The 27594-nt window shown below is 38.6% G+C and overlaps 1 protein-coding gene across 2 annotated transcripts in view; it reads right to left on the reverse strand.

Annotated features, from left to right (window-relative positions):
* Nucleotides 1-27594, reverse strand: part of LOC124776198 (DNA-directed RNA polymerase I subunit RPA2) — a 237911-nt gene that overhangs the window by 100404 nt on the left and 109913 nt on the right. For both annotated transcript variants that reach the window (XM_047251028.1, XM_047251029.1), the window contains 3 exons: nucleotides 23847-24044; nucleotides 9801-9908; nucleotides 2153-2329 (listed from right to left, as the gene is read on the reverse strand). In XM_047251028.1, coding sequence (XP_047106984.1) covers nucleotides 2153-2329; nucleotides 9801-9908; nucleotides 23847-24044 — 483 coding nt within the window. The remainder of the gene's footprint in view (nucleotides 1-2152; nucleotides 2330-9800; nucleotides 9909-23846; nucleotides 24045-27594) is intronic.

Consider the following 27594-nt stretch of genomic DNA (forward strand, 5'->3'; position numbering starts at 1 on the left):
TTTTTCCTGAAATTTTAATGTGTGAAGAATTATACACTTCTTTTACTAATCCATAACTGTAAATGTTGTAATCTGTATGTCTCACAAGCCAAATTATTGTATTATGTACTTCACATCTGACTTAAGTGGAAACTCAGTGAGCTAGACATTCGGCATTTTGGAAACACTGTGACCTACAAATTCAGCATTTTTGTTATGAAAACAAATTTGTAATTGTTTGTAAAATGTTAATATAAAGCTATTAGCCATGTGAACAGTACATTCCTCGACTACGGACAACGTCAAAAACAAAAGCAATATGTGATCAAAAGAATTCCAGTATAGACTCTAAAAGGTATTTGAACATCATCCCCAATTTTATTGAATGTTGTACCATCTAGTACATTGTTAAACCCTTTTTGGTTTTTCTGGGAGACATTTGTGTTGCAAGTGCCCTCATAATGTAGCGAAAAACCCTGTTTCCTGGTTAATGGGGACCTGTTTACAAAAAAAGTGTGATGCAAACAGAGAGCCAATGGCTTTGTGCCATAGCATGTGAGTGAGAGATCACCCTGCATACTGTTCTGATTTTAATTTGATTGAACATTACACTACATTATACATACCTGACTTCATATCCTGTCTGAAAGTGCCACATTGATAATTTTGCTTTATTGCATGAAGCTGATAGCTCAATGATTGTACATGTTTAAATCATTTTCTGGTTTGTTTAATGTACAACTCTGAACCTAGAATTTTTGTTATACGTAACCATTCAGCAAATGGTAAGAAAGTGTCTATAAAATTGCAGCAAGATGATCATGCATGCTGCAGTTATCTCACTTCCAAATTTCATTGCAATAGTTAAACCAGCTTCCAGAGTTAAACATTTACTATACAGTAGAGTGTTACTGTTAAAGGAGTCCTTGTCAATTAACAATTGTGTCCTAGATCAGGACTCTAAGTTAGACCCTTAACTTTTGTAGGAAATTCTCTTCAAAAGTGAGGTACTGAGGGTTGTCTCCCAGCCTACCTAAATGCTTTAACCTGCCAGTATATTTCTAAGTGTTTTCACAAATCGCAAAGATTTTCCAGCTTACCCTGCAGAATTAGCACGATTACAAGAAATGACATGACAGGTAACAGTTTAACCTCCACAATGAATATTGCACTCTGTGGCACAGTGAATGACGATGTGAAACTTCTTGACAGATTAAAACCACGTGCCAGAGAGGGACTCTGAACCAGACCCTTTCCTGTGAGGCTTATTGATGCACATTAGCTTGACTCTGTTGGTAAGAGCAGTGCCTGCACAAGATAAGAGTCCAGATTCACATTCCAACGTGGTTGAGAATCTGTCAGAATTTATACTAAAGTAGCAGCCTGATATCACTCACTGAAAATTTTCAAACAAATGCTTTCTAACTGCAATGCTATACAACAGATTAACATTCATCTTTTCATTTCTCACTAGAATTGGATAATGAAATTGTGAAACTCATACTCTCCTGGCCTTATAACATCTGATTTTTACTTTGGAAGTCTGTAGAGTCCAGTCGTAGCTGAGTGGAGGACTATTAACGGCACCACATGTCAATTCTATCAGCCCACTGAACATCGGTCAGGAGAAATATTTATTTGATAGCTCTAGTAAATGTTAGTTTTCAAAGTAAAATTTTACATCTACCTGTCACATTCTATTCTAATACAGGTATTTGAGACACACTGAAATTATTAAATCAGCATCAGTTCTTGCTATCCCAGAAATATACCTTCATATTCTCTTAAAGTCCTCTATTCACGTTGGATGAGTCAACGCATCTTTATAAGCCATTTGGCCAAAGCTAAATAATAGCTTATGTGTGGAAAGACTGCCAATGCAAATTTCCTACATGGACTTTGTTCTTCTGAGGATTCAAAATAATGTTAATGTTATCTAATATAGTTCTCAGCAACAGTACTCCACATTGTATTACGTGAAAACACAGCAATAATTTTTTGTTATTACATCACTGATCCTACAAATCAAACACTGATGCAGATAAATCCTTTGCTCTATCTGAAATATGGGTCAGTTTGAATATTTCTGGTTACAATTATCTGTTATAAATATACAATTTGCTACACAGGCAAACCTGCTATGGCTAATGTGTAGAAGTATTTACCAACTTACAGTGTATGATATGACAGCAACTATTGCATTAGTGCCCATAGCAAATTCATCCAAACCGATGATATCGTGGTGAACTGGTCTAAAAAGTGGTGAAGACGGAGTCTGCAGGCGATAGAGTTTTGTCTCAGATTGAAGATGCCATGTGTGACATGGTGTTCCCATTGTCTGCTTTCCCATCTGTACAAAAACAAATGTTTTAGTAAATAGCATCTATAATAAAATGAAGTCCATTTACAGGGATATGCACAGCATAAACCAATGGCTTATATTCAAGACTCAGTTGATTCATCTCTGGAAGAATTATTTTTTATCTGTGAACAATTAACGTGAAAATTATAAAACTGTATGTACATTTGAATAAAAAAAGGAATATATACAAAATGTAAAATTACACGGCTTTTAAATGATTATATCATTATTTTAATTTTACTATACGCTTACAACATTAAGTAACAGCTATCCAAATAATTATAATTTATTTACATTTAATGTTCCCTAGCTTCCACACACTGCTCTCATCCTACTTTCTCCCTCGCCTCTCACAAATATACAATTCCTACAGCATGATTCAATTTGTTCTTTTATTTTCAAAGATTTCTTATTAGGGAGCTGTACCTCAGTTGCTAAAAGCAGAACCCTTAGGATCACTTTGTTGTATGTCCGTCAATCTGTCTGTCCAAATGTTAGGACTCCTTTTTCTCATAAAAGTTTAGAGGTACCAAACTGAAATTTATGCCACATACTAAGGTCAACAGTCCCTTGGGCAGTATAATCAAGTTAAGCTTCTAAGTTAATCCAATGAAAAGATAAAGCCATTTATGTCGTATGTATGGTACATGCAAACTCACTCACCAAAACCTATAGGGCACTTCCCCTTAACCTAGACTCATGGAGTTTAACAAGAAGCAAGTTTTCACCATACAAGTAAAGAAAAAAAAAAAAAAATCCCAAAATTTGTTAACTTAGTATCATATCACATAAAAAAATAGTTTTTCTGCCATTTATTGTCCATTTGTCTATCTATCCATCTGTTAGGACACCTTTTCTTCAAGAATGGCTAGAGGTATAAACTTGAAATTTATGTCAAATACTAAGGTCTTATGACATAAATAATTTAAGCTTCTAAGTCAATATAAACAAAATATAGGGCCATGCATATCACATACATTGATACTTGCAAACTCACTCATCAGAACCTGTAGATGAACTATCTATAACACATGTCGGGCCTGGTGGTCTAGTGGCAAAGCACTTGCCTGGAAACTGATACATTGTGGGATATTGTCTCGGTTGGACCACAGATTTTTCAGTCTTCTGTCACCTGAAACAACCTGGGGTACAGATTTCCCATTAAACTATGGGTCCACTTTCGCCAGCTGGATGATGGGATAGGTCAGGGGCACGCAAGTCACCAAATAGCAACTAATAGAGACTTGCACCAGGCCATTGAGCCACATGCAGTTATTATGATTATTATATATAAAAACAAAGATGAGGTGACTTACCGAACGAAAGCGCTGGCAGGTCGATAGACACACAAACAAACACAAACATACACACAAAATTCAAGCTTTCGCAACAAACTGTTGCCTCATCAGGAAAGAGGGAAGGAGAGGGGAAGACGAAAGGAAGTGGGTTTTAAGGGAGAGGGTAAGGAGTCATTCCAACCCCGGGAGCGCCTTTTTCCCCCCCTAAGGTAAGTCTTTCCGCTCCCGGGATTGGAATGACTCCTTACCCTCTCCCTTAAAACCCACTTCCTTTCGTCTTCTCCTCTCCTTCCCTCTTTCCTGATGAGGCAACAGTTTGTTGCGAAAGCTTGAATTTTGTGTGTATGTTTGTGTTTGTTTGTGTGTCTATCGACCTGCCAGCGCTTTCGTTCGGTAAGTCACCTCATCTTTGTTTTTATATATAATTTTTCCCACGTGGAATGTTTCCTTCTATTATAATGATATTATTATTACTATTATTATTATCTACACACATTATTATGTTTGTATGGCACCCTCAGAGCCCGAGTCCTACTCACACTTGTCCGTGTCCCATGTCGCCTCATTTATAATATGAACACATTTGTTCGAACAATGGAAAATCCAGGACGGAATGCAACAATATTATGAAAAGGAAAGTTGCCTCTCACCATATAGCTGAGATGCTGAGTTGCAGATAGGCACAACAAACAGACTGTCACAAATAAAGCTTTCGGCCAGTATGCCTTTGTCAAAAATAGACCACACACACAAACGACTGCAGTCTCAGGCTACAGTTGCCTGAGACTGTACTCGTGTGTGTGTGTGTGTGTGTGTGTGTGTGCTATTTTTGATGAATGCATACTGGCCAAAATCTTTATCTGTGACAAGTCTTTATGTCGTGCCTATCTGCAACTTGCACCTCTGCTATATGGTGAACACATTTGTTCCCTTTTCGATATCCACATTCCCTGCAGTTGTGTCTTCACTTGTAAAATGAAACTTTAAATCCCATTTTTTTTCTCTTCACCATTCATACCATGACAATTATTTGTTGCTTATGAATTTTTTGTTGTCATCTTCACCACATTGCTATTTCTTTCAATAAATCCAAGACAATCTCCACTATTCCTGTATGAAACTCAATGACGGTGACTGTGCCCCTAATTCTTACCCCTATTTGGATGGGCATTTTGGACTACCAACAGCAAGAAAGCACTCACAACCATCCACCATATTTACTTATTTATTACAGTCATTTAATGCCAGATTATAGCAGATACGTGAGGTGGTAGAACTGCAACTTTTAATTGTTGCTGATCTGCATTTTGCTAGATATTCTACTAATTATTTGTTCACACAGTTTACCACATGTGTATGAGGAAAAAATGTCCCTGACTTTCAACAAGAACAAGGTGTTGGAGTGTGTGGAATATACTGAAGGTAAATAGTGTGTGTCAAGTGTAGAGAACAGCACAATGTAAGGAGGTTACTTCAAGCTTAAACCCTGGTAAGTTACCTATAATGAGAAGGAATGGGCAAAAACAAACATGTTCAGCGTTCTGCCATCTTTAGTATGGATAGGAACTGTGATAGCTGTGTTAGGGTGCAGGCTGTGTTGGTGACACTCTGCTCATAGTTCCAGGCAATGCTGGCTTTGGCCATGAGGGCAGGACATGGGGATCCAAGGAATGTCCAGCACATCCCGTGTGTCCTTGACTGATCCCCTACTGTGACAGGTCCGCTCACTACCCACATTGAGTTTGACCCTTCACCTGTGGTCAAGAGCTCATTTCAATATTCTGAGGTGGGGCAGGCAGTAAAACACTATCGGGGGAGGGGGGCCACTGATTGAAAAAAAGCCTCTCCAGTTCACCTGACAAACATGTTTGATGCTCTATCTGTGGCTGGGAATGATTCTGCATCATATGAAGTCAGTTCCCCTATTTCAGAAGAAATCTCTCAGCCTGCAAGATCTGGGCATTCTTGATGGGTGAGATTACTGGTAGTTGGGAGTTCCGGTGTTAAGCGTGTAATGGGGCAGCTTAGGGATATAGCTGCCAAGGACAGGAAAAAGTCCAGTATACACTCTTGGGTGGGGGGGGGGGTTCCATACGGGGGGGGGGGGGGTCATCCTAGATGTATAATCAGTCTTTCCAGACACCATAAAGAGCACAGGGAGCAGCCACCTGCAGGGGGTGGTTCATGTTGGTACTAATGATGTGTCCGACTTTGGATTGGAAGAGATTCTCTCTGGTTTCCAGTGGCTACCTGTAGTAGTAAAGACTGTCAGTCTTTTTTGTGAGCTGAAGGCACAGCTCACCATCTGTAGCACCATAAACAGGACCAACTGTGGACCTTTGATACAAAGTCAAGTGGAGTGTCTGAACCAAAGGCTCTGACAGTTCTGTGACCATGTAGGCTGCAAATCCCTTGCCTTGCACAATAGAGTGATGGGGTATCAGGCTCTGCTTAAGAGGTCAGGGATCCACACAGAGGAGGTGGCTATGAAGGTAGCAGGAGCAGTGCGGAGTGGACTGGGTGGAAAATACAAAAAGGGCTTCAGTCTCAAAGGCTGCACTTCAAACAAAGGGTGATTTTAGACCTAGTAACAATTGGAATTATAGTCATAAATTGTTATAGCTGTGTTGGGAAAGAATCACAGTTCCAAACGCTAATAGGAAGCATTGAAGCTCAATTTGTTATAGGTACAGATAGTTGGCTAATGCCAGAGATGAGATCAGCTGAAATTTTTACAAATGATGTAACAGTGTTTAGAAATGATAAAAATGAATAAATGCAGTTGGTGGTGGGTGGTGGAGTGTTTGTTGCTATTGGAAGTAGTTTACCTTGTAGTGAAACTGAAGTAGATAGTCCCTATGAGTTAGTGTGGGTGGAGGTTATACTTGACAACTGGAATAAATTAATAATTAGTTCCTTCTACTGACTCCTTGACTCAGATGACATAGTTGCTAAACAGTTCAAAGAAAACTTCAGTATTATTGCAAATAGATACCCCACTCATACAATTATAGTTGGTGGTGATTTTAATCTACCCTTGATTCGCTAGTGAAAATACATCTTTAAATTGGGTGGTATACACTAAATATCAACTGAAATTGTACTAAATGCTTTATCTGAAAATCAGTTTGAACAATTAATTCAGGAGCCCACTAACTATAAATGTTGCGAAAATGTTCTTGACCTCTCAGGAATAAATAATCCAGAGAAAACAGGTAGCATCATGATAAATACAAGGATTATTTGCAGAACCCTGTTGTAGTGAGGCTGAATTTCATGTCATCCAAATCCACCAAAAATAAATGCATAATATATCTACTCAAAAAGCAGATAAAAATTTACCCAATGCCTTCCTAAAAGACAGTCTCCTCTTCTTCCAAACTAACCATGTAAGCATATATCAGATATGGCTTAAATTCAAAGAAATAGTATTGATGACAATTGAGAGATATATATACCATATAGATTAATAAGGGATGGACCTGATCACCCCATGGCACACAAAAAAGGTCACAACCCTGCTGCAGAACCAATGAAGAAAGTATGTCAAATTTAAAAGAACACAAAACCTCTGAGATTGGTGATGTTTTATTGAAGCTCAAAACTTAGTGCAAACTTCAATGTGAAATGCTTTTAATAAATTCCACAATGAAACACTGTCTTGAAACATGGCCGAAAATCCAAAGAGATTTTGGTCGTATGTGAAGTACACCATCAGAAGACACAATCACTACCTTCACTGCACTCAGTGTCAATACCTATGAGTTAATGGACAGTGATACAAGAAGCAGAGCAGAGCAGAGGGCATTAGAAGCATTAAACTGCAGCCTTAGGCACAGTGTTTGACTTAAGAGCATACAGTTATTTGAATCCAAGATAAGAGTATTTTTTCCACTGACATCAAGTGTTACCACTGTGGATGTTAGGGCCACATAGGGTGGGATTGTCATTGGCCACAGTGTAAGAAATGTGGTAGGGTTGGATGAGAACAGGACAATAGACCAGATGAGGGGCACAACACAAAGGGACGAAATGGATGAAGTCAATTAAACAGCAATGGGAGCCCCTCACCCCTAGAGTGGTGCTCCAAAGAATTTTGGCATGAATGAAACATGTGCAGAAGTGGAACATTGCTTGATGGGTGCACTGTATAGGTTATGTGGAGTTGGGGGTGAAGACTTGCGTTTGCTAGGTTCAGTGACAGTTTTCAGGTGGGAGCAATACATTTACAGGAATATACAGAAGTTTTGCTTTGTACAGGTGATGATCACCGCAGTTTCCATGGGATGGATTTCCTGTATAAGCACTGCACTAAAATCGACCTCGGAACTCGGTGGGACGTCATTTCATCTAGGAAATCTGTTGTCAGTGACTTACTGCTGCAAGGTTCCTCTCTGCAAAATGTGAACTAATTAAACTGCATGCATAAGCACTCAGGTTCAGTCCATGTGACAAAGCATCGAAAGGTGGAAGGAAGCTACTATCGGTGATTGCAGGAACAGATCTACCTGCAAATGTCTTAAGGTGGGTCTACACTGAGCGCGCCATGCCGCACCGCGCTGCGCAAAATGGCTGTGCACGGCTCTGCGCACTCAGTGTGGATGGCAAACCGCGCTGCGCCATGTTGTGCTGCACCGCGCAGTTTTCCGGCTGTTGTCGGTACATCAAAGGAAGTGGCGCGTTTGCACGCGCTCAGTTTAGACAGCGCTTCAGCTCGTGAGGACTTAGCGTTTTCGCAGTGGCCAGCAGAGCATTATCCTGGACGCGCATACTGGGTGTTCTAGGTATGTGCGTCCCCGCTGGCGCGCCGCCAACGCCGAGCCAGACGGGTTACATAACCACCGTCTAGACGATAAGCGGGCTGTGTGGCATTATGCTTTATAATTTTTTTCAAACTGTTGCATCCTTGAATATCCGGTTCGAGATGTACCCTTGTCCGGTTAGTGGCTGACACTACAGATCTTTATTTATGGAAATATACAGTACAATCAGACACAAATTTTACATATTCACATACACCTTTACCTTTTATCCAAATAAATACAGATCATTAGGATTCAATTTTCTTTTGTTACGTGTATACAATACAGACCACGCGCGTGCTCCAACTGGAACACAGTGCGCGTCTCGGAGCGGCACGCGGGGCGCGGACGGCATACTCCTCTCTGCTACAGCTGTGCGCGGGGTGCAGCAGCGCGGCACGGCATAGCGCACTCAGAGTGGACCCGCCTTTATGTGTAGCTGAGCCACAGAAAGAAAATAATGAGGTGGATGAAGCAGGGTATTTTGTGTGCAGGAGTATAGTACGCATGCAGGAAATCGACAGAGAGGAGGTAGTGCCCATCAGTACTGATAATTTTGGGACTGAAGACGTGGCTTTGTCTAAAGAGTTGTTGGTCACCAATTTGGACATTCTAGAGGAAGAACATCTAGATGGAATGAATTCGGACCCTAGGCATATGCAAGCCACCAGTGTGACATTAATGAGAAAGTGAAACATCTGAAATGAACAGAGGAAGTAACGATGGAAGAATTACTATTACAATTTGAAGATGTGTTTAATCCTCATTGGTCTTTACCAGCAACCCCAGTGACCCAAAACACAATCCCAACTGAGAATTAATTGCCTATGTACTGTAAGCCATACTGGGTACTCCATCACCTACAACTGGTTATGGAGAAGTTCATCAATCGACAATTATGCGGTGGTATTACTGATGAACATACCACCCTGTGGAGTGCACCGGTTGTGATTGTACCAAAGAAGAGCTCAGACAAAACAAATAAATATCAGTTTTGCTGCTATTACAGGTACCTAAACAGTCAGCACGCCAGCCAGCAATGACAACCAGTACGCTACACACTGCATGTGCTGCAACTTCTAACAATATCTGACATCGTCTGCCATGGGATTTCATATACTAATATTTTAACATAAAGTTACAGAAATCTGATGGATAAATGATATGTTTCTCTTTTTCATTTAGCTTTATTAAAGCTATAGTTCTTCGAAATATGTTTACTGAAATGCTTTTCCGGGGATTTATTTTATTTTATTCTTTTCTGAGAGAGAGAGAGAGAGAGAGAGAGAGAGAGAGAGATAGAGAGAGATAATACTTATAAAAATGTGGCATATTTTTCTGGACAGCAATAATTCTCACCTGGCACTGGTACATGTTTCGTGGGCTCTGATTGCAGTCTGGCATAGGTATGAGGCATGCCAGATTGCTTAAGAAACTTGTAGTTGATACCTCCTGATGTGTTGTCACCTACAATCAAAATAGCACCATGTGAAACAGATAGCAACAAGTGCTACAAGAATGTCAGACATTCAGACAATAAACATTTAAGTGTATAGGGCAAACAGTAAAGCATTTGCTACAAAACATTAAGCCTCAAGAACACAGAGGTCTTAAGATCTTAATGACATTCAACATGAAATCATTACTCTGATCTAACATACCTTGCAAGAGTGGTGTCACAAAATAAATTTTCATTCTGTGCACTATTTTACAGTTTGCAATTTGTGTGATGTAGACTGCAAGTGCCAGAAACATGTGCTGCCTTGCCAGCAAAACAAGACAAAGCTTCAAGAATATTATACACACAATATAACTTTGTCCTTTTACAGGGACTGCTAGGAGTGTGAGCACAAAATCACTGTCTAGGCGATGGGCTGCTGTGTGAGGAGACGTGTTGGGGAAACAAGTCCTACCTCTTTCTCACAGGGCAGGCAGCTCAGTGCAATCAACATTCCATTCACAGTTTCTGCTACAATGCTGCAGCACAGTATACCGTTTTGTCGCTAATGTTGGCAAAATGCGGAAACATTCCACACCAGCCCGAAGTCATACAACTTCCACTTATTCCTTCACTCCCAGAGAAGAAACAAGTTATTTTGAGTGTATAGTATAAAAACAGTGATAAACTTCCACAGAAAACTTAATTTGAAGGTTGTAAACTGAACTAATCAGAAATATCTGCTTTTATCCTGATTAACAGAGCAAACACATGCACAAAACTATCAAATAAAATATTATCGCACGAAAATCACATACAGTATGAATTTCTATTCAGATATTGTAGTTGTATGCAAGGATTAGTGTGAGGGCTGGTCTAAAACAACTATAGGCTCACATATATTGATAAAACTCACTGAGTTACAGATTTTTACCAAACAATGCAAAAATTTTAAATGTTAAAAGCCTATAATAACAGCTAGAATGTATCAATACTGACAAGAAATGGTTTCCAGTTCTAAAGTGTAGATCTGTAATCGGATTATACAGCAGAAATCTCAGTACTTCATTTTGTGCTATAGTCTATGGATCAAAAATTACAAACTAATTAAGTTGTGTCCTGCATTGAATAGTTGCATGGAATAAAAATATGTCCAACATTACTTCTGGTAAATAAAACTGTGATGCAGTTCTCAGACTGGGGTCAGCCTTTTTGATGCGATACCATTCTCCAGGGGATGGTGAGTAAATTTTACAGTATATTTATTCCAGTAGCTTCTTCTTTTGATTCGTTACACTGAGTGCGCTCTATTACAGATATATTCTCTTGTAAAAAAAATCTGGAATTAAACCTGAAGCCTCAATGTCAGTAGTATGTAGAGCTAAACACTGGATGATACAGGAGGTCTAAATACAAAGATCATTTCATAAATAATGCACAGGTTAGGAATGCTGAATTCTGGGTGATACAATAACAGTGAAAACACAAAAGTTGCAGATGAAGGCTCAAGAGAATGTCTGTCCTTTGTTTCATCCAGTGTGTCCTCTAGTTTTGATGTAGGACTGTTACTGGTATGATACTAGATACTATGATTATTGAATATAAAAAATAGTAGATTAAGACCAAAACTTTATTTTGCAAAAACCTGACAGAAATCCACGGTGTTGCACGTCAAGTTTGTGGTGTGTTAAAAGTGTACTACACTACAGTTTCTCGCTCATCTAACGATTTTTAATGATAACAGTGTCAGCTTAAACAATGTTCTAAGATAAAGAACATGCTCTGGCTCTGCAAATTTAGCAAAAAGTGCTTTTTGATGTTCAGAATAATGAATCCTGTCTGTCAATCATTGTAATTTTCTGCTCTTCCGTTGTCAACTAAATCTTTAAATTCTTTCTGCATGCTATAGTAATGACATTTCATAGCAAATATGTAGTAACTGTTGCTTATGCAAATTCATCCCCCTCTTCTGTCATTCCTCCACAGTTTAAAGCATTGTGAGAATAGATTGCTAGACACTCTCTTTTTGTGCAAACAGCCACTGGACATGTGAATATCCTTCACACCATGAACAAATAGTGAATGTTAAACAGCACTGGCAGTATAATTCTACCTAACTCAGAGAGTCGTACCAAACGAAAAACACTGCAATGCAATGCTAAATGAAACTTCGCACTGTTCCGTGTACATCTGAGAAGGACTGAGCAAAGTCTAGTGACAGGCCAAGCTTTGGCGCAGCTGCAGCCCCACACAAAGTATGTGTGAAGTTTGGCATGCCGTGGCTGGCCCTGTTTTATGTGGTTGTGAAACCTGGATGACATCAGCAGAAACTGAAGAAGTAATCTGTGCCTTTGGGAGGAAGATACTTGGAAAGATCTATGGACCTGTCTACAATACTATGGAAGGAAAATGGGAATGAAGAATGAAAGATGACCTGTACCAGTGGTTTGGAAACCCCTACATTGACCGATCCCTCCCTAACTGAGCCCTCCAATCGCAACCTGCTGGAAAACACCCAAGGGGATGTTCTGACTCCTCTTCTCTCTTTTTGAACCATAAACAGTACCAAAATTTAATTAAAATGTTGTTAATAAATCCAATTTTTATGCAATTACTGCATGTGTATTGGAGATTGTAGGTCTTCCGCCATTAAAAGCACGAAGTCAAGAGTGAAAGAATCAGTAAAAGTATTTTGCACTTAACTGATCTCTTGTAATTTGTAGTAAGTTGTCCTTTCCCTTGACACAGTCATAATAAGTTAATGATTCCATCATGCGAAAGCTGCAAAGAGGTGTGCAGGTTCTCTTTGTCAATACATTAAATCAATAATGCCACGAAGCAGGAACATATTTCTCTTCAAAATTAATTTATTTCACATTTAGCAGTTTGCAAAATTTAAAATTCTTCTTAATGAGAACTGCTAACATATCACTGTTATATCTCACAACAACTTCACAACTGCCTCCTCCTCAAGACATTACACACACTCCAAGTGAACAAGAACAGTGATGTATCAGTTTCAGTACAGCGGTTGGAAAGGGAGTGAGACAGGGTTGTAGCCTCTCCCTGATGTTATTCAATCTGTATATTGAGCAAGCAGTAAAGGAAACAAAAGAAAAATTTGGAGTAGGTATTAAAGTCCATGGAGAAGAAATAAAAACATTGAGGTTCGCCGATGACATTGCAATTCTGTCAGAGACAGCAAAGGACTTGGAAGAGCAGTTGAACGGAATGGACAGTGTCTTGAAAGGAGGATATAAGATGAACATCAACAAAAGCAAAACGAGGGTAATGGAATGTAGTCAAATTAAGTCGGGTGATGCTGAGGGAATTAGATTAGGAAATGAGATACTTAGAGTAATAAAGGAGTTTTGCTATTTGGGGAGCAAAATAACTGATGATGGTCTAAGTAGAGAGGATATAAAATGTAGACTGGCAATGGCAAGGAAAGCGTTTTTGAAAAAGAGAAATTTGTTAACATCGAGTATAGATTTAAGTGTCAGGAAGTTGTTTCTGAAAGTATTTGTATGGAGTGTAGAGCCATGTATGGAAGTGAAACATGGACGATAAATAGTTTGGACAAGAAGAGAATAGAAGCTTTCGAAATGTGTTGCTACAGAAGAATCCTGAAGATTAGATGGGTAGATCACATAACTAATCAGGAGGTATTGAATAGAATTGGGGAGAAGAGGAGTTTGTGGCACAACTTGACAAGAAGAAGGGACCGGTTGGTAGGACATGTTCTGAGGCATCAAGGGATCACAAATTTAGCATTGGAGAGCAGCGTGGAGGGTAAAAATCGTAGAGAGAGACCAAGAGATGAATACATTAAGCAGATTCAGAAGGATTTAGGTTGCTGTGCATACTGGGAGACGATGAAGCTTGCACAGGACAGAGTAGCATGGAGAGCTGCATCAAACCAGTCTCAGTACTGAAGACGACAACAACACAAAGATATGTTCACATGATCGATATAATGAATATCCTTGGCCAAAGAATGACGATTTCAATAATATTTCATGAATGCAAAAAGAAATACAGTCTTCTATTGATTTTATCTTTTGGAACAGTTATGGAAAACAATATGATTATAAAACTAAATCTAAATATTCTCAATTGTGCAAATGAATAAAACTGTGATTTATATTAGAAATACAAAAATAATTATGTTCCTCATAAAACAGTTATTTTAAGTCAAACGTATGCTTCACAAGTGTGTATTCACACATAGATAATAAAAAATTTGCAATTTCGATCTCTTCAGATCATGTTGTGAATTATTGTGTGTTCTTCAATATTTGACCAAAAAAAAAAAGGGTAGGTATATTGACCAGTTTCATTACATCATCTAAGGACACGATGGAAGGATCAAGTACTAACAATCCACAATCTTTAAACAAGCAGAGCTGAAAGCTGCAGAAAATGAAGCTACAGACCAGCAAGGAAGGACTACCATCTTGCAGTAGATATCTACTACATTATGACAGAATGATATCAAATGATATCCCTTTTTGACAGTGTTATGAAAAGGATAGTTGCTACTCACCACATAGTAGAGATGTTGAGTCACAAATTGGCACAACAAAAAGACCATCTGAAGCTTTTGGCAAAAAAGGCTTTCAATGCGCGCGCGCGCACGCACGCATGCACGCACGCACACACACACACACACTCACACTCACTCACTCACTCACACTCTCCCTCGCTCACACAACTGGCCGAAAGCTTCTGACAGACTTTTCTTGTGTCTATCTGCGACTTAGCATCTCCATGATATGGTGAGTAGCAACTATCCTTTTCATGTTGTTGTTGCTTCATCTCGAAGTATCTACTGCAACCTACATCCTTCTGAATCTGCTTAATGTATTCATCTCTTGGTCTCCATCCACGTTTTTTACCCTCCAGTACTAAACTGGTGATCCCCTGATGCCTCAGAACACGTCCTACCAACCGATCCCTTCTTCTAGTCAAGTTGTGCCCCAAATTCCTCTTCTCCCCAATTCTATTTAATACCTCCTCATTGGTTACTTGAGCTACCCATCTAATCTTCAGCATTCTTCTGTAGTACCACATTTTGAAAGCTTCTATTCTCTTCTTGTCTAAACTATTTATCATTCATGTTTCACTTCCATACATGGCTACACTCCACATACATACTTTCAGAAACGACTTCCTGACATTTAAATCTATAATCGATGTTAAAAAATTTCTCTTCTTCAGTAATGCTTTTCTTGCCATTGCCAGTCTACATTTTATATTCTCCCTACATCGACCATCATCAGTTATTTTGCTCCCCAAATAGCAAAACTCATCTCCTAATCTAATTCCCTCAGCATCACCCGATTTAATTCGAATGCATTCCATTATCCTTGTTATGTTTTCGTTAATGTTCAAATAATATCCTACGTTCAAAACGCTGTCCATTCCATTCAACTGCTCTTCCAGGTCCTCTGACAGAATTACAATGTCATCAGTGAACCTTAAAGTTTTTATTTCTTCTCCATGGATTTTAATACCTACTCCGAATTTTGATTTTGTTTCCTTTACTGCTTGCTCAATATACAGATTGAATAACATTGGGGAGAGGCTACAACCCTGTCTTACTCCCTTCCAAACCACTGCTTCCCTTTCATGTCCCTCGACTCTTATAACTGCCATCTGGTTTCTATACAAATTGTAAATAGAGATTCGTTCCCTGTATTTGACCCGTGCCACCTTCAGAATTTGAAAGAGAATATTACAGTCAACATTGCCAAAAGCTTTCTCTAATGCTAGAATGTAGGTTTGCCTTTGCTTAATCTCTCTTCTAAGATAAGTCATAGGGTCAATATTGTCTCATGTGTTCAAAAATTTCTAAGGAATCCAAACTGATCTTCTCCTATATCGGTTTCTAACCAGTTTTTCCATTCGTCTGTAAAGAACTAGTGTTAGTATCCTGGAGCCATGACTTATTAAACTGACAGTTCAGTAATTTTTCACACCTGTCAACACCTGATTTCTTTGGGAGTGGAATTATTATATTCTTCTTGAAGTCTGAGGGTATTTCGTCTGTTTCATACATCTTGTTCACCAGATGGTAGAGTTCTGTCATGGCTGGATTTCCCAAGGCTATCAGTAGTTCTAATGGAATGTTGTCTACTCCAGGAGCCTTGTTTCAACTCAGATCTTTCGGTGCTTTTCATAATATTGTCATATTCCATACTGGATTTTCCATTGTTTGATTTCCTTTTTTTATTGCAGTTTTTGTAATGTGTTCTTTTATAAATTTATTGTAGTGTGCAGTTTTCATTTTCCTTCTGTAGAGCAGCTTTTTCTTTTGCTTTCTGCTGTAGGTCTTAAAAACTGCTGCAACGAAAATGGATTAATGTGTATGACTTCAAAAATTTTACTATTTGGTATCACCAATTTCTTCACCCACTCCAGCCCTGCAAATGTAACACAAAGTGCTTTCTAATGTACAGAATAACAAATATTGTCTGGCGATCGTCATAATTTTTTACTCTTTCATTGTCAACTAAATCTTTAAACTCTTTCTGTATGGTATTGTAATGTCATTTCATAGCAAATATGTAGCACCTGTTGTTTATGCAAATTCATCCCTCTCTTCTGTCATTCCCATACATTTTAAAGCATTGTGACAATAGACTGCTAGGCTCTCTCTTTTTGTGCAAACAGCCACTGGACCTGTAGACATCCTTCACATCATGAACAAATAGTGAAGGTTAAACAGCACTAACAGTATGATTCTATTGAACTCGGGGAGCTGTACCAACCAAAAAATGTCGCGGCGCAATGCCAAATGAAACGTCATGCTTTTCTGTGCACTTGTAAAGAAGGACTGAGTAAAGTTAATGCCAGAATTAAATCTTGAAGAAAAATATTGCAATTAGGTCCATTTTGAAGTAACTATCATATCTGTACATTGCAATCCAATAGTCAATTGGCCTATGGTGAAGGGCCATATAGCATACTGGTGTTCCCAAGATAGATACGAAAATGCTTTGTACAGAATTTACTTGAGTGTGATTCATATAATCTATCCCTGAATTCATTAATTGTGGTAAAATCATAATAAATTAGACCATAAACTATTTGAGGCACTAAGAACAATACAGGCCCAAATCACATACATAAAGTTTCGAGAAAAATAAATGACTGTGAAAATCAACTTCGTATAGGTCTGATTAGTTTTCTAATATCCTATAATTCCTATGAAATAATAATGTACCCAGTTTATGCTATGAAATATTAATTAATATTTAGGATTATATTTATTAACATAGCTTCTTTAGAGAGTTGTAAAGTTTATTGTTAATGTGAAATTAGAATCAGAATATAAAGAACAGATACAACATGCACCACACACACAATTATGACCTATTCCAACACTTCATAGTCTTTTTTATCATCATTTTCATTAAGCACATTCTGTGGCATGAGGTTCAGATAACACTGAAATATACCTCCAATTATGAAGTACTACTACTGCATATGTGATGTATCCACTAAATTATGTTGCCAACCCTACATAACAATTGAGCAGCACAGAGCAACAAAATTATGCTTTGTGCTTTGCGCCCATATGGAAATGAATATCAAAAAGATTAGTGACACATCTTTCAATGAATACTCATATATACTGTGTGGGCATACAGATACAGCTAAAGAAAGTTTACCATAAGATCAACCAATGTCATAAGCATGCACTCATGCTGAAGTCTCAGAATTTATGATGGTGTGTTTTAGACCCTTATGGTTCTCACTGCCCCATTTGTACTCTTCAATTGAGTGACTTATGTGGACTAGACTTTAAAAACGGCTGATTAACTATTAACATATCTTGCTTAATCAGAAATTCAGGGTGTAAGTGAGAGTAAGAAATTAACTACCTGAAGTAAACTACATTACTGATCCCCTCCCCTCCCCTCCCCCCCCTAAAAAAAAAGCATATAGCAAATTCAAAATAGTACAAAATTTCTTCACACAAACACATACCAATTAATATTACTACAATTCAACGTAAAATGGTATAAACCCTAACCCAATTTTATCATTTAATAAATTAAGTATACAAAATCCATTACAAAAATATGCTAATTTATATGCCATAAAATCTTCATTTATAAACTGTTCTTGGGTAGATATATTCATTGATTTAGATAATATTCTTAATCTTAACTTGTTCTGGGATGGCATTATTAAACCACTGCATGCCTCTCACAGTGGAATACTTCAAGAATTTTCCTTTTCCTCAAGCATTTTAATTATTAGTAGATTCTAATCGAATTACCATTTCTGGTGGACTCTCCTATTTGAACAAACTCTAACCAAAATAGTTGTGTCCCAGTTCCTCATTGATCTTCGCATCATTCAGCCCATCATAACAACACACCCTAAGTGATGGTGTCTCCTAGCCAGGGCACAAAGATCTGTCCCCCCCCCCCCCCCCCCCACACACACACACACACACACACACAAACCGACTACTAGTAACTTATATTCCTTCCCACTATGAAGTTCATCTAAACACTTCTCTTCATGTAGCAGTCCCCAATAGTTAATAAGACAATTGTACCCATCAAACTTCCAAAAGTAATATAGACAACTGTATCTATGAAACTTCCAAAAGAAATATGTTCTAAAGTCATTTCAATGTATACTTCAGTACTTAAATTTTGAAACTGGGCACACTGGTTACTTGCTACGACTTTTCAAAATAATTGTCACATTCTTTACAAATGCTCAGTAATTCTACATTAAATTATTTAATACTTATTGTCAGCATTGGAGCATCACATCCAGCAGTAATTCTAGTCTCTATAAGTGTGTATATTACATACATGTATGCCAGTGGGGATGCTTTCCACTCTCCGAAGTATCTCAACATTAGTTAATGATAACTGGCACACTCCTAGTAATTACAGATGACAATAAGTTCTCTGAATATCTCTAACTGATGCTCCATTTCATTGATATGTAATGTAATAGTTTCTACTTTCTTAACTCTATTACATTCTAAAATACTTTCTGTGTTTATTACTTCTTCTTCATTTACTTGAACATCCTGTATCGAAACAATACTACAATGTTCAATACTGTTGTCAAACTTATCTTTTAGTAAAGCTAAATAATCATCAAAATGCTTGTGCCTAGTTTTAAATCTCATACCTTGTTTACTCCAAAGTATACAGTACTCTGCAGACTGTCAATCCTTTCATTTAACTGAGAACTTATTTCACTAAATGTTTGATCGATATTAGAAAACCTGTTGTCTATCTGAGAACATCTGTCATCAACTGAGAAAATCTCTCGTCCATTTGAGAAAATTTGTCATCCTTGTGTAAAGACTGCCATGAAAGTGCTCATGTTAAATCTGTTGACTGCTCTGCAATCACAGCTGCATTATTGTTTCTAAAGCAATATTTTTCCCTATGAGAGCCATTGTTAATCTTCTAGTAAGCACTAAAATAAACTGACAAAAACTGTTATTATAAACTAACTAATAAAATGTTATTTAGTTTTATCTTTCGATAATGAATTAAATTTCCTCAACTAGTTTTATTTTGAAATCAAACTTACTTTGATAAATTGGTATCGTAAATAGCACATGTAACTACTTCACTCTATTAAGTGACAAAATCAATTGCAATTAAGACATCACTTCACAGTGTATTGTATCTTAAAAGAAAATAACCAATCAGATTTTAATATAGCAGACACTGTTGATATATCGTTTGCAAATTGGCAGCTGCACCTCATCTGCTGCTGTTTCCTGCCCCTGTGCCAATTGCTACATTGACTGCGAACAGTACAGGCTGACTGCGTCATGTTGGAGTAGTTTTTATTGTAGCTTGCAAGCTGCCAATCTATACATGTTGTTAGGTAATGTGCAATGATATCATATTCTTCTTGTTTATTTCCCAGACAAGTTGTTGAATTCTATCATCAAGAAAATTCAGTACTATTTCTTCTTTGTAGACTGTAATAAATACTGAAAAATTATTTTCAGTTAAATTATGTGGCACTTAACTTCTTAATGCTGTAAACAAACATTTGTATTACTTCCAATTATTGTTCGTTAATACAGGAGGTAAATATTATATACACCTAAAAAACACGATGTAATCACAATTTTTCAGTATTAATATCAATAAAGCCTCTTAAATCATTTTGGATGCAATGTAAAGACCAATATTCAGTTACACTTTTCATTAGGTTTTATCACAAAGTCTTCAGTTTCTTTTAATCCATGGAGTTGTCTATTCTTGTTCGCTGTCCGAAAGCACTTACATATGCAATGATGATGTTTTCACTCTTTAACTATCTTCTACAATTAACAAAATACTCTTCAGTCTTAATAAATCTGTGACAGGATTGAAATCCAGACATAAAAGCATAATAATTCTTGTATCAATTCTTGATGGAATCACATCTTAAATTCCTGTAACAAAATTCTTTGTAGTCACTTTCTTCTTGTATTTTGAGTTTCAATTCACTCAGATTAGTATCTAATTCCAGGATCACCCCATGACAGGTTTCCAATGAATGTCCACTAGATTCAGTAAGAAGTGTACATTTATTGTGTGAATTTATACAACATGCACTCAGTGACATTCTTCAGAAACTTTTTGATAGAAATTGTTGATGAAGTTTGACATTGCCTTCTCCAGAGCCCCATTCAGCATCCACATTGTGTTATAAGCGCCTTGATGTAACTGTTGTGATGTAAAGGCATCTGCCGCATGGCTACCCAAGGAATACCTCAGACAGACTAATACTACAACTCAAACATATATGTACTAATACATAATACCATATGCAAACTGTGGACTTGCACACTATTATAGAATGAATAAATGACACGATTACTCATTTATATTTTATGAGGGTACAGAAAAATTTGCATTTCTGAGTTAAAAGGAAAATTCCCAAATTTAATTATGCAAAATTCTGTACTCTCATAAGTATCCTTGAAGAAGCCACTCAATGTTAAGTTGTTGCAGGTGAGCCTTAAAAGGTCTATTCACAAAAGCATCCATTACTTGAAGTAGCGAGGTCATACCACCAAGAATTTTTAATAGGTTCGTGTTGTTCTTTGCTATATACCATTCTAAGCTCCCTGGGCAAGTCTATGAATGAGATAAAATCATTGTTCAAGTCGGTAAGCATTATCACTTATCAGTAAAATCGTCCGTCTTGATCACTAGTTTTTATATATAGAAACATTCCACATGGGAAAAATATATTAAAAAAATAAAGATGCTGTGACTTATCAAGCGGGGAAGCGCTGGTAGATAGAGACAATAAAAAAAACACAAACAAACAACAACACAAACACACACACACAAACACAAACACAAACACAAACATGTGTGTTTTTTATTGTGTCTATCTACCAGCACTTTCCCGCTTGGTAAGTCGCAGCATCTTTGTTTAAAAGTGTCTTGGCCACAGCCATCATCAGAATCTGTCAAATAAACAGAACAAAGGAGGAGTAATATTTCTACAATAATTACACACCTTCTGGTATAGAAATGAAAAAACCACATTTTAAAAACTCGACACACTGTATATGTATACTTGTACCATAACTAGTGCTGTTCAGTGAGGCAGCCTGCCCTAAATAACAATCTGTGGCCATTAGGTGGCCATATTTGCAACGTCAGCACCACAAAGAAGCGAAACAGCCATGAGATCGTGAAGGTACCAAAGCCTACAGTTCTCTCTATGTTAATATGTCAATGCTTTGCTATGTATTTTGATATCAAGTCGTTAATGTTTCATATCCTCAACTTAAGAGAATAAAAAGAAGCTGAAATATAGCTTTACATGCCTTACAGTACATGTAAAGTTACATTAAGCCTTGTATAATATCATAGCTATAAGTTAAAATGTTTTTATTAACCCAATTTTAATTGTTACATATTAATTTTTATAAAATGACTTCATGCTTAAAATGTGATGCAAAATTTTAACTTTTAACATGAAAAGTCCTATTCATTATTTTTATAGATTGTAGATGATGTTTTGAATTTTAGCATAACAATTCCAATTTTTATAGATTACTTTTATAAAATGACTGTATACTTAAAGTTGCAGACGTTAAATAGAATTTAACTATGACAAGTCCTACCGATTTTAGTGCCACCTAATGACTCCAGATTGTTATTTAAGGCAGGCTGCATCACTGAAAAGCACTAATCATGGAACTAGCGTACATAAGAACTGGCAAGATACAGTGTATAGAGGTTTTTCTTTATGTGTTATGTCTTCACTTTGTTTCTATAGAATGTATTTTTTTTAATTACTGTAGAAATATGACTTCTCATTTGTTCTGTTTATCTTACAGATACTGATGTTGGCTGTGGCCAGAACGTGTTGAGATCTGCTCTGAAGAAATAAAGATATAAATTAGCAGTCAAGACAGACAATTTTATTGACTATTTGCTGGGTAAGGTTTTGTCACAAATATTTGGATGATTCTTCCCACTATAAATGGATTTAATTTATAATCTTAGGTGCCACAAATATTTGGTTGTTTCTTTCGAATATGTTGCTATTTCCAAAGTGGAGGTTAAGGTGGGACCTGGAACACACCTGTTTTCTTCTAACACAAAACAGAATTCGCAAGTTGGTAAGAATGTGACAATGTACCTTCATCTCTTGCTTCCAGACATGTCATTGGCCCACTGCTCTCTCCTTGGCTGCATTGAACCAGCAGCTGATACACCCCCTTTTGTCCCATTGTACTCACGGCAAGAGCTGATAACACTGCTGCGTGAAACACTTCAGTAAGCTATGGCCTCTATCTTGACTTTTACTGTCACCTGCAGAAATTTATACCATGTCGAGTATTTGTCAAATCGTCAGTTCAATTCCAACTACAAAGGAGTTCAGGCAAACTGAAGTTTAAAAATGATGGATGTTCATAAAAAGCAAACGCAAATGGTATACATTCTCATGGTTGGTGGAATGACGAAATTTGCTACCCACGCACCACTCTCCTCCCCATAATTGTTCTAGTTCCCACCCAAGCTGATGTCTCTGTTCCCCTTCCAAATTCTTCAAAATAATTCTGCATGCGATCTCAATTGCCAAAGTTTCATCTGTAAACGTAAGATAGCACCTATATTAATCTGTTACACAAAGTAAAGGCATTGAACTAAGCAGCAATCATTTAGTCTGTGAATGTAAGATGATCCTGTATTTTACAAATGATGAATCTGGAAAAAAAATCATCTGATAAAACAGTATTTTCAGAAAGGAATATTACCAGCTGCTTGTAGAAATATACTAATTTTGCTGCCAACTGTCCATCTTTTTGTAGCAGGAAATTTTGTATTTTTCATTTAGAAATGTAAAGCAAACTGATTGAAATAAGAAGTTCTCAGGCTGGCACAGTGGTTGTGTTGATAGCAATGAATATTAGTTATTAGTTATTAGAGTACTTGCCCGCGAAAAGCAAAGGTCCCGAGTTCGAGTCTTGGTCTGGCACACAGTTTTAATCTGCCAGGAAGTTTAATATCAGCACACACTCTGCTGCAGAGTGAAACTCTCATTCTGGAATATTAGTTATTATTTGTAAATTGAAACAATGTAATTTAGAAACCCAGCTGATCTGTAGAATGATTCTGCTTATAAATTCTTGGCGATACATGTTTTTTTGGAGTTTGGTCATGGACCATCACAAATTTTTCCATCTGAAATTTTGTCTCCAGTACCATCTAATACCAATACGTCTTAAACCGGTCTTTAGAATCTGTTCACTCAATACAGCACATCACAACACAGTTTTAATACTTTGAAACACACAGATCACAAAGAAGAGTAAATTAGAAATACTGTAACAAGCCATCACAGGAAAACAAAATCTTTGTTGCATAGCAGCAAATCTGCAAAGCATTAGCTTACTTTTGATGTTATACATTTTCACTACTCTTAAAAGCAGGATGTCAAAGTCAACTTACACCAGGATATGCTTCCTCAGGTCTGACACATATATCAAGATAAACTTGCTCCAGTGTCCCAATCAATTCCAATGTGTTTGTTGACAAATTGATCACGGGCCGCATCATGCGAGCAGGACCCGTAAAAAGAAAAAGCCCTGGGTACTGGCCTTTTGCGAACTTTCCAGGTATGAATCCTATTTCTAATGTTCTAGGAACCTGCAAATAAAAGAAACAAAGTAATGAAGATACCACACTAACCACATCAAGAAGAAATTAAATACTTAGTGATAAACAAGGGGATTGCAGAATAGTGAATATTGGGTTTCAAAATCATTGCCCTACAAAATCCTTTACTAGGTTTTGATCAAATCATTTGAATGTTTAATACACCACTGAAAAAAATTAGATGATGTCAATTTTGATCTAATGACAGATTATGCCACCTAAGTGGTGTCAGATATACTGATAATGATTTCAGCATCATCTGCCAGCAGATACTGCACTGGCATAGTTATCAGAGTGCCATCAGTGTCCAACCTTTACGTGGGAATTCCAATGGACACAAGGTTCAGTCAAATGTCGGTAGACATGTGGAGCAAGCAGGCACTTTGCCATGGTGACTTACTTGTGTTTACAACAGCCAATGTAGCAGATCTGAGAGGGGTCAAACGGCAGTGGTGGGTTGGTCATTTTGGAGATGGAAGTGCCATACCAGTAGTCTTCAATGCTGGCAACAGAGCACAACTGAGCATTCCCACACTTTTAGACGAAATTCTGGATGCCCGTGCAGCACTTATGCCTGCCCAGCCTATTGTATGGTAAGAGCAGCAGTGACAGATCATACAGCTTTCACAGCACAAATAAGAGCAAATGAGACCTCAGAAGTGTCAACATGAATTGTTGCACACTGGTTGTTAGCAATGGGTCTACAGGCCTGCACACTTCTAGCCCATCTTCCGCACACACCACAACACTGGCCTGCATGACCTGTGTTGCCATCAAAAAATCACCTGGACAACGGAATGGTGCTCTGTGGTTTTCATTGACAAAAACAGATCGTGCCTGCATGCAAGTGACAGTCGTTCAAGCGTATGATGTAGATCTGGTGAGTGCTGTAGAGAACAGCACATTCATCTATGACACACTAGTCCACCCCAGGCCATATTATCTGGGATGTGAGATGCTAAAATTTTTTCTCGCTTATGCTGTTTGCAGAAAGAGTGCTCACGAATGCTCAATATGGGCAGAATGTTGTTTGGCCAGTTGTTCTGCTGTTCTTACAACAGGAAGGTGATCTGCTATTCCAAGAGGATAATGCTCGCCCCCCACACTGCCCGTGAAACACAATATGCTCTGGGAGATGTGCAGCAGCTTTCCTGGCCAGCACGATCAACAGGCTTGTCTCCAATCGAGGATCTTTGTGTAACGACAGGACGAAAAGTGACTCTCATAACTCATCCAACCACTATTCTTGCAAACCTATGCAAACATATCAAGCACATGTGGAATAATACATCCCAAGACAGTATGTAACCTTTATGATCAACTGCTTGCCAGATTTAGTGCCTGCACTGCCATCCATGGAGGCTACACTACATACTACGAGGGCTATCCACAAAGTACATTATGTTTTCGTTTGTGTCCATTAGGGCCGGGGCAAGCGCGGCCATCTTGGTGTCATGGCATTCCGTCACTCAGTTGGCATCCTGCCGTGCTAGTGAGAGGTTCGTGCTGTACTCCGTTGAGTTACTGTGACAGTTTGAAATGTCAGTGTTAATTGAAAATGCCACGAAGTGTGAAGTGCGTGCTGTAATAAGGTTTCTGACTGCAAAAAACTGTACATCGATAGAAATCTATCAGCAGCTTTGTGAAGTGTATGGGGACAACATAATCACTGAAGGTGGAGTGCGTCAATGGGTCATAAAATTTAAAAATGGCCGAACTAATGTTCACAACGAAGAGCGAAGTGGAAGACCCAGCATAGTGACTGCCGAACTTGTCAAAAAAGTCAATGCCGCGGTCCGTGAAAACCGTAATTTCACAATAACGGAACTCTCTATGAGTTTCCCACAAATTTCACGAAGTTTGTTGCACGAAATCATTACCGAAAAGCTTGGTTACCACAAGTTTTGTGCAAGATGGATACCAAAAATCTTGACAGGGATTCACAAAAATCAGCTAATGGCTGCAGCGTTAATGTTTTTGGACGCTTACGAGAAAGATGGCGACTCATTACTTGACCGCATCGTTACTGGTGACGAAACATGGGTTAAGCATGTGAACTGCGAGACAAAATTGCAGTCAATGCAGTGGGGACACACAAATTCCCCCCAAAAACCCAAGAAATGCATGCAGACAATGTTGGCAAGGAAGGTGATGGCGACTGTCTATTGGGACAGAAAAGGGGTGATTTTTGTGGATTTCCTGGAAAGAGGCACTACAATAAACTCTCAAAGGTATTGCCAAACTCTGCACAACCTCAGGAGAGCAATACAAAACAAGCGCAGGGGAAAGTTGGGCTCAAAGATCTTGCTGATTCACAACAACGCCCGGGCTCACACGGCAAATGCCACTAGTGAAGTTCTCGAATCTTTTAAGTGGGAGTTGTTTCCTCATCCGCCGTACAGTCCCGACCTGGCAACGAGCGACTTCCACTTATTCCCAGCAATGAAGAAGTGATTGGCTATGCAGCGTTCTGATGACGACACACAGCTTCAAGAAAAGGTAACCACGTGGTTGAAGGCGCAGGCGGCCGAATTTTACGACGAAGGAATTTCCAAGCTCGACCTAGGCTGTAGGGAAGGGACCGTTTGATGTGGAATGGGTGGCAGCTGTCATAATGGAGGTACTGTTGCTTGTTGGTGGGTTTGATGTGGACGGACGTGTGAAGCTGGCCATTGGACAGGTGGAGGTCAACATCAAGGAAAGTGGCATGGGATTTGGAGTAGGACCAGGTGAATCTGATGGAACCACAGGAGTTGTAGGTCTTCGTGGCAAACGAATCTGGTCCAGTCCTGAATCCCTGAACCATTACACCAACAACCTGACAACAGCTTTCGCATCCCGCAACTACCCTCCCGACCTGGTACAGAAGCAAATAACCAGAGCCACTTCCTCATCCTCTCAAACCCAGAACCTCCCACAGAAGAACCACAAAAGTGCCCCACTTGTGACAGGATACTTTCCGGGACTGGATCAGACTCTGGATGTGGCTCTCCAGCAGGGATACGACTTCCTCAAATCCTGCCCTGAAATGAGATCCATCCTTCATGAAATCCTCCCCACTCCACCAAGAGTGTCTTTCCGCCGTCCACCTAACCTTCGTAACCTCTTAGTTCATCCCTATGAAATCCCCAAACCACCTTCCCTACCCTCTGGCTCCTACCCTTGTAACCGCCCCCGGTGTAAAACCTGTCCCATGCACCCTCCCACCACCACCTACTCCAGTCCTGTAACCCGGAAGGTGTACACGATCAAAGGCAGAGCCACGTGTGAAAGCACCCACGTGATTTACCAACTGACCTGCCTACACTGTGATGCATTCTATGTGGGAATGACCAGCAACAAACTGTCCATTCGCATGAATGGACACAGGCAGACAGTGTTTGTTGGTAATGAGGATCACCCCGTGGCTAAACATGCCTTGGTGCACGGCCAGCACATCTTGGCACAGTGTTACACCGCCCGGGTTATCTGCATACTTCCCACTAACACCAACCTATCCGAACTCCAGAGATGGGAACTTGCTCTTCAATATATCCTCTCT

This window comes from Schistocerca piceifrons, chromosome 2 (assembly GCF_021461385.2).
Source record: "Schistocerca piceifrons isolate TAMUIC-IGC-003096 chromosome 2, iqSchPice1.1, whole genome shotgun sequence".
In the NCBI taxonomy this organism is placed as follows: domain Eukaryota; kingdom Metazoa; phylum Arthropoda; class Insecta; order Orthoptera; family Acrididae; genus Schistocerca; species Schistocerca piceifrons.